This window comes from Branchiostoma belcheri, unplaced genomic scaffold (genome assembly GCF_001625305.1).
Source record: "Branchiostoma belcheri isolate BF01 breed outbred unplaced genomic scaffold, Haploidv18h27 scaffold32, whole genome shotgun sequence".
NCBI classification, from domain to species: domain Eukaryota; kingdom Metazoa; phylum Chordata; class Leptocardii; order Amphioxiformes; family Branchiostomatidae; genus Branchiostoma; species Branchiostoma belcheri.
In genome coordinates, this window is record NW_017803932.1 from 1,016,488 (window position 1) to 1,025,486 (window position 8,999).

Sequence of the window (8,999 nt, forward strand, 5' to 3'; positions counted from 1 at the left end):
TCACCAGGAGTCAGAGAAGGGTCACCAGGAGTCAAAGTTCATCAGACATGGATACTGTGGAAAGGAAGATGACTAGAGGTCAAATGTGGCCAGACACTAGAGGGAAGAAGGTCACAAAGCGTAATGGCCAATCAGTAACAGTTGGGAAGACGCCTGGTTCTGCTGTCAATCAAAGTAAGGGGCAAGGAAGGAGGAGAATCATCGATATCAGTTCATCAGATGAAGAAGTCAGGAGTACTCCCAGGAAAGCATCTAGCACCCAAGGCATGAAATACAAGAAAGGAAAAGGGAGACTGACAAGAAAGGGAGACTGATGGGGAAATTGTTAGAGAAGAAAACAACACTGCAAAACCTGAACTTATGGTGCCATTCTGTTAGACTGCTGGAATGAAATGTTTTTGATACTAAACCAAAGTTTTTACAAGCTGAATACAAGTACCTGGTCCAATCAATAAATTGAATTGGCGTTTTTATTGTGTTGTAACCTGTATAGAATATCGAAGTGGTTTTTGTTCTTGAATCAAGAACAAACTTAGTATCTAATGGTATCTAATACTTCTGACAAACCAGTATTGACATACAAAATCAATCCATGGGTTTATTGTATTGTAACTGCTATAAAATGTCAGTGTTTCAAGTTCTTGTTCTTTGTTGATGGGATCAAGATAAAATTTAGTAGATTAATTGTGGTGGTAATACTAGATGTTTTGAAGTAACACGTCTGACAAACCAGCATTGGAATGCTATTTACTGGGTGTATTGTGTTGTAAAATTTATAAAATGTTGAGGTGTTTCTTTCTTTGTGAATAGAATCAGGATCAAACTTAGTATATAGTAATTCTTGTGGTAAAGCTTGGATGAGATTTTGTTTGAGGTATCTTGTTGATCAGTTGAAGGTTGCAAGATGAGCAACCAATTTCAAAATATAATACATATATATCTCTGTAGGGATTGAAATTAAGACTAGAGTAAATGTTATATTGTTGTAGATTGTTAACTGATAAATATGAGTTTTCTATCACCTACCTTTTATGGCTCACAAATTTCATAGTTTTGTATTAAATTTTATCTATATGTACTTATAAGTCCAATTTTGCAGTAGGTTGCTTGCTACGTGTAGATTTTTTATTACTCTATGTAATGTAGTTGCTTTTATCAATACATGTACTTGACAAAAATTCTGGAAAATGATTTTTGACATGAGAGCACCTTTTATGTATCATTCCAGACAGTTATTATAATAATGTAGGTGCTAGTTATTGTAGTATTAATCATGTTTGTTTGTGCTGAATTAAACGGATTGGTCATGTGACTGTGTCTGCATGAATCTTTTAGATATCACTCTTGTTAGTACATGTACATTATATACTACAGGGCTAAAATTCTTGGTGCACTGGTGCATCCAACATAAAAAAACAGGTGCACAAAAATTTGTGGTGCATGTGTACCCGGTATTTCGAGCCCTGTACTGGAAATCACTTTGTTAGTGGTAGCAAAAGTTCACGGTTTGAAAAAAATGGATATGCTCCTGCAAGTATAAGTTTGTGGTGGCAGCAAGTACAGAAAAAAGAAAGCAAATTATTGATAATAAGTTCATGGTACAGCAGTGACTGAGAAAAGCATGAACCTAAAAGTACAGTGAAAAAAATCACGGTTTACAGTAACTCCAACTTAAAAACTCAAATGTAACCACACAAACATTCTAGTGATCTAAAATGTCGTTTTTTAATAAGTCTCATATTGCTCTTTGTGTATTTGCCAGCATTTCCAAATAGAGAAATATATATATAGTCTTCACACATTGCTTTGGCTGAATGGTATACATACATGTACCAGGCACATTCTTGCTCAACCTAAAACATTCGAAGGGCTTTTTTAGTATTTGCAAATGTCATCACATACAAAAGTGAAACTATTTTTAACTTAAAACCCTAGTGTTTACAGGTGTGATAGTTAGGATAGGTGTACATTAGTTGATCAATTTTATCTACACACACTACAATATAGGAATGTTAGAAAGAGATATTACACATAGTTAACCCTTTACGTGTCATGGTCCAATCAAAATGCCTACTTTCAATGACACTGAGAGGTTAACTACTGGCCAGAACAACTAGTCACTGTAACATCATGCAACAGCAAACTTTGCTAATCTGATGACATGCCATAAGACCACCAATTTAATTGGTTGTTTCTTGGAACCATAGCCAAGTGTTACAACTTTCACTGTTGTACTTTTTTCTAATAGCTATTTTCTAGAAGCTACATGTTAGCTTTGTTTCTTGCTGAAATCCTCAAAACATTCTTTATTCTGATGATTTATTGACCATTTCACAACAGTTTCAAAAAATAGCTGGAAAAGCTTACTGGAAATCTCAGACCCTCACTATTGTACATTAGACCTTGTTTTTACCCTCTTTTGCAATAAAACCTGAGAACCAACTAATCAAATTGGTGTCAACAGTACTCTTGCTGTAAACAATAGTCCATGTTAGAAGGACAACTAACGTTTTTATCTTCTGCACATGTTAGGCACATTGAGTCACCGCCGTGATTGTGATATCATGATTACGGTGATACAAGATATTAATCATTCTGAATCCATGTCACTTCCACCACAAGTGCAAACGACTCGGCTCAATCATACACATTTGGCAACAAAACTATCCTTGGCTGTATCTAAATATGAGAGTTGCACTATACATAATGAAGACCATTAAAAACGAGACGTAAAATACAGCCATAAGAGACAAAGTCACTGCAAGGTGCTGTTCAATGTGTTACTGTCTGCCTTTATCCCACTTCTGAAAGCTCTGTACTGCCCATTAGTCCTTGGTCAAGGTAAGGTAGAGCTCCAGAAAGAGAGGCTTGACCGTCAGGAGATTCAGTTTCTTCCTCTTGAAATCTGTCGGCTTCTTGTAGCTGTAAGATTGGAGTAAGAGCAAAATTTCTGTCATTCAAGTTATCTACACTGCACAAATTTCAAAATATGTGCATCATTATAATCTTTATTACCTAATGCTAATAGTTGTTTGAATGATAATGATAAGAAACATCAACAGTTGAAATTCTAACTCACAGTTCGATGGAGGCTGGGCCTGATTTGAGCTCATCCATCTCCATAAAGGCCCAACACTTGATGCTTGTCATTCTCTTCTTGGGCTTGTAGTGTTTGAACTCAAAAAATATTGCTGTTCCTGTGGGGTTAAGAAATAGTCAAGTTATCTAGCAAAGTGAACTGTCAACATCAATACCAAACAGAAAAGATGATCTTTAAGACCATTAAAATCATAATGTGATACATGTATATTAAAGATGGCAACCCCAATACACACACATACACACACACATGCAGTACTACACATCTGAAGTTTCTCACCTTTGGGCATCTTCTCTACATGTCTCTGTATTTCTACGTCCACGTTGAAGTACACATAGGGATCTTCTTTCTTACTGGCTATGGGGGTGTCCTGTGGCTCTGCCAAGTCAATGCCACTGACATCTGTGCAGAGAAAAAGAGGATACTAATGATCTAACACCAATAATTACATACCTTGAAAAACTAATGATCCAACACCGGGAACTACATACCTTCTTTTAAAAACCTGCCTACATGTACATCACTAAGGTGATGGACTGATTGTCAAAGAAAATACATGTAGTTGAGAGTTGTAGGTCTGCTGCATGTTATTTTGAACATAACCTGTACCAGTGCATGTACAAAATGTATACAAAAAAGGATTGTGAGCCCTCCTTTGTATCATTAGTGACTCCACAGCTGTATCAGGAAGAGGAAGAGTAGAAGACAGGCTACAAATGTACCTTTCACACTGACAGTGACGTAAGGGTCAATGTGCTGACCAGCATCCTTCAGTCCTATCCTCTCTATCCTCATGGTCAAGTTTGTCATACCCGGCTCAGGAGGGAGGCGTGGAAGTAAGCTTCCACCTGGGGGGAAAATAAACTTTTATAAACTACTTGTATCTAATACTCACACTAATGAGTATTACCTATCTAATACTATAGTCGGAAAATCCATAACAAAGAGATTAACCTTTACAGTACAATGTAATTTTCAGGTTTGATAGAAACAAGACTGAGCCTGTATATTAATAGAGCCAATCTGATTGGCCATTGCACGTAATGAGTTTAAACCTGGACATCACCACAATACCTTACCGGTACATGTATACTAAATTACTGTATGTACATGTAGACAGTGATGTCAAACATGGGATCTGCAATTTTTTCAGGTGATACTTGTGTTTTGCAAATGATGATGACAAAAAACATAGTTAAGAGTTCTAAATATTACAAAGATTAGGTTACAGAAACAGCATTTTACAGTTAGACCAGTAGCATCTTTTATGAAAAGTAAGTCACAAATATTATTGAAAGTTAATATGTATAAGTAGACTTACTGGTTGGCTTGGGTGTGGTCGGTATGGTCCCTTCACCTCTTGTGTCCTCTTCCTCCTCCTCCTCCCCATCTAAGTTCAACACACTGATGTCCACCTCAGGTCCTGCTGGTCTCCTGTACAACATATTGTGATCCCCAAAATAGTATCATTAGGTTGGTAAAAAATTTCGCATAGGATATAGGGATTTTCTTTTACACAACCAGGATTATAGAAGCAGTCTGGATAAGAAAGTCATGAAGTCAGTGATGAACCGGGACGAGGGGGGGGGGTACAAACTCAGCCACGTTTGGGATTGTGTTCTCATTGCAAAAGCACCACATACATCAGCTACATAGCAGTGAGAAGCAGAACTCCAGCCAGAAGCTCTGATGAAGGTGTTTGACAGACACTGAAATGTAAGCAAGGTGACAAACATGTAATACTGGTTGTGTTCAAGGAAAATCCCTATATCCAACATATTGTGATATATCATCACTACATAGTTTACTGGACAAGTGCTGGGGATGAGAGGGTATGAAGCAAAATGATGCTGAATTCACTTCAGTCTGATGTCAGTTAACTATTCGATTCTCAACAAGTACACAATTGTTTTTCTTACTAGGAAAAGAAGATCTGTTGACTTCTATAGGTCCAGAAAATTCAACAAAATATGTACTCTTTCTTTCCCATGAATTTGTAATGTATGGCAGTAGGACATAAACTACAATTTGACAAGAAAATGGAATGCAATATAAATAATAGAAATCTTGTAGTTTGCATCAACTTCAAGTTCCTACCTGACTGGGGAGAAATGTGAGACCTGGACTGGGAACTCCTCTGGATTGGCATTCAGTAAATTTTTCAACACTGAGAAAAAAATACAAAAAAGCAAAAAGAAAATAGATGTTACACATTGTGGAGGAAAAGAGTTCAAAATACGAAAAAAGAAAAAAATAATCATTGAAATGGTGTAACTTACTGTAAGTAAGCCTAGCTCAGCTAACATTCCTGGTGAACTGTAAATGTACATTGTTGCAGTTTGAACATGAAAATCTAATATGAAAGTCATACTTGGTTCCACTTTTTTCAGCTCTTCCAGGGACAAGGAGTCCTCTGGACTGGTCCCATGGGCAGCCTGAAGGGCCTGACTTCTCAAGTCTAAACATGTAGACACTTTGGACAGGATTCTCTGAAAGACAAAATAAACATACATGTTGAGTTTATGGCTTAAGACACCATATCATACATCAAAGTGATTCCTTAACATGGCCAGGAGGTGCCATAAGTCTAATTCCAAGTTCATTACCAATAACATACACATTCTGCATGTAATTATTCAGATATTAGGTGGTTACACTATTCATAAGAAATATCACCACACCCGCAAACAGAAACGGTTATCATTAACAACATGCTGTATAAGCTGTGCAAATTCAAGACATTCATGGCTTGACATACTACTAGTAAATATTTTTGTTCTCAGCAATATATGATTCTTGATACATACTCTCACTTTTTGTCTTTAAATTGCATGTTTTTCCATGCTTTTTTTTGCATACTCAAATTCGTTATGCAGATTACACATTGGCATTTTGAGCACTTTATATACATGTACATGTACTTGTTAACCAGTGACAATGTTTAAAGTATAGTCCTTATGTGACCCCTTGTATTTGTACATCACTCTTTTACAGCTGGACACCCACACTCCTGTCATATATATGAACCATTCATCATCTAATAATATTCTTTATTCCCAGCACAGGAAAATATCCCATGATTGGCATGAAGTTATTACCTTTTGGTCATCTGTGAACGTGCGTGAATCTGACGACGAACCTTCCTTTCTGAGTTGCCGAGACAACCTGAAATAAAAAGAAATTGATACAATGGACTTGTAAATTTATGAGCTTAGACAATTGCCAAGGGTGTGTCTCTAATGTTCACCCTTTATGGGGAGAGAACATAGCAGCTTATTGATAAAAGATAGTTGTATGAGTCCAGAGCTGGCTCTTGTTTGTCCAAATTATTACAGAAAAAAGGATAAGAAAATGTCAACTATTCCTTCATTTGTCAAGCAAAACTGTTAAACTCTGTACTGCTAATTTGGATTTCAACCAGGAAAGAAATTAGGTACCACAAGTGGCACAAGAAAAAAATCGAAATAGTTGCATGATAACCTATATTAAAAAGTCACCAAGCTGCACTCATTTTGAAAATCATTCAAAATTGATTTATCACATAGAAATACAAATATGATTTGTGCAATTAACAACTTATTACATTCTAAACAATATCGTGACGACTGCAGTTAATGGATGTAATGAAATATTAATTCATTATATATTCAATTATAGATATAGGGCGAGGCAGTCAGGAATACTTTGGAGGAGGTATAAACAATGAAAATGATCGGTACCACCAAGGAAGTCCTAAATGTTACCAAAAACAAAATTGGAGGGGAAAATTCTACGCCCCCCCCCACACACACACACTAACGGTACAAGCGACAATAACGAGGGGGGGGGGGTATACAAAAGAGTAAACGCATAATCTTTAAATATTCTAGAATAATTTATGGCTATTTACTTTTCTCACCATCTGGCATTTAAGCATTTGATGTGGAAACGCCAGAGGGTTCTTAAGTAAGCTCAGATCTCTAGATCAACAAAACAAAAATACTTCTCTCTCTTATACTGACATCTGATATTCGTCGACGGCCTCCACTAGCTGCCCCCAAGAATCGAAGTCCGTTGCTTTTTTGAAGGCTCCGTGCCATTTGGCCACTTGTTTGGTCTTCTCTGACATACCCGTTCAGTCGATGGCGAGCTTCGGAAAATTTTTCATGTGGAAAACGCCGGTGGTTGGAGAAAAATGGTTTGTTGAACTTGCCGGAGGAACCAACGCCCTCCCATAACCCGGCGAGGGAAACACGCCTCACTTCCGGGTTAACGGCAGGGCTAGTCCACTATCAACAAAGGTGATCTTTCTTAACAACAGTTAAAATTCCTCCATTATCAGCATTAATGTTTCAAATAAATACTTATGTTTTTTCTTGATACATGTTACATATGGTTTTGTTCACCAGTCTCCATGTTTCTATCATTTAAAGCAAATAGATTGAAGCTTCATAACGCCCCTTCAAACCAAGTGTAATATACCAACTTCCGGGTCAAAAATTGATACCAATCATCCCCATATCCTGTCGCCCTGCTGACCTGCGTGAAGACGGTACTGTAAAATGTATGTTTTCACCTGGACTGTTTGTTTCATGGCGATCAGATTAGCTATGAACTGGTTTTTATAACTTTTGACTTTTAGGGAGTATTTGTCTAGCACAGCGTTAACGTTATACCCATAGTTCATGATCCAAACCAGTCCAGTTATTTTTAGGACATGATATAAATTTTTTTTAGACATCAGCAAGGCTGCATAATTTTTGGTGACCTTTGTATTGATTGTTTAGATATCCAATGATATACATGTACTAGTAAACTGACTGAATTGTTTCACTTAAATCAATTACATCATCTACTAAATGAAATGTCTACTAGTCTACTAACGTTACATTACTACATGCACTATCTACTCATGATTTCACAAATGAAATAAGGTGGTGAGAATGAATTGATTCATTAACAATCATATTACAATGACAAAGTGATACGCCAATTTCTCAAAACATCATTGCTATAAGTATAAGTCATTTTTCTTACTTCAACTACATGTACAGTCATTAATGATAATGTGTACTAAAAACTTACTAAGTAACCAACATTATTAAGAGTAACGTTAATTCGATTTCCTGCACGTTATGAATATGACATCAGCATATAACTTGGCTCTCTGGAGATGGTAACAACTTCATCATCATTTCTAGCCTTTAAATATGTCAATCATGCCAAAACATCTGATCCTTTCCCTCTTTTAATCTTTGCATTAAATCTAATCCTACCTCTAATTTGGCATGATCAGCCAGGTGTTAATGAAGATACTGTAACTTAACACAGGTACTAGTATATTGCCATGCAAGCACACAAACTTACAACAACACCCAACATTTCATAATTGAAAGCAATTTTAAGCACAGAGAATGTAAAATAACAGGTTTGCTGCTGCATGTCAATAAACATAATGGGTTCTTTCTCAACCACATAGTGTTCTGTACTTCTAGTTATTAGGTTTAACATCTTTCTCAGGCAATAAGATCATGTGTTATTTATACACTCCAAAATACTGTATCCAAAGTCCCAAAAGACAATGAATATGTCATCTCAAAGTCTGGGACCTGCCCAGTGTTCTTTTGTCATCATCACGGACAACATAAGGTTGATGCTGGTTTTTACATGATGTGATTATTGATTGGGACGCATGCAAATATACGGGTGGCGATGTCGACAGTTCCTGTCATTCCACTGTCCGCTTTTCCCAGCTGTCCATAGAAGTTTCTCCCAAAAACCGGTACTGGCCTGTTGAAAAAAAGTTAATACACACACTATACCTTTTTCATACTCAGGTAACATTCCCATATTAGATATCGATAATCAGTCTCCACTACGAGTATGTAATATAGAATCCATCTTCACTTAATTTCTTGTA

At 36.6% G+C, this 8,999-nt stretch overlaps 1 protein-coding gene across 1 annotated transcript; it reads right to left on the bottom strand.

The window, feature by feature from the left end:
• Positions 1-1,708: 1,708 nt before the first annotated feature.
• On the bottom strand, positions 1,709-7,208 carry LOC109474928 (axin interactor, dorsalization-associated protein-like). Its single transcript, XM_019775423.1, has 9 exons — positions 7,102-7,208; positions 6,199-6,265; positions 5,472-5,589; positions 5,198-5,267; positions 4,422-4,534; positions 3,823-3,948; positions 3,380-3,502; positions 3,080-3,197; positions 1,709-2,922 (listed from the first exon to the last, which is right to left on the bottom strand). The coding sequence occupies exons 1-9, from the start codon at positions 7,206-7,208 to the stop codon at positions 2,826-2,828; spliced, it is 939 nt and encodes a 312-aa protein (XP_019630982.1). The 3' UTR covers positions 1,709-2,825.
• Positions 7,209-8,999: the final 1,791 nt, after the last annotated feature.

Coding starts and splice junctions, on each gene's coding strand:
- LOC109474928 (XM_019775423.1), bottom strand. CDS start 7,208: ATGTCAGAGAAGACCAAACAAGTGGCCAAATGGCACGGAGCCTTCAAA. Junction 6,266..7,101: donor GCCGTCGACGAATATCAGAT/GTCAGTATAAGA, acceptor TTTTTATTTCAG/GTTGTCTCGGCAACTCAGAA. Junction 2,923..3,079: donor GGCCCAGCCTCCATCGAACT/GTGAGTTAGAAT, acceptor CCAATCTTACAG/CTACAAGAAGCCGACAGATT.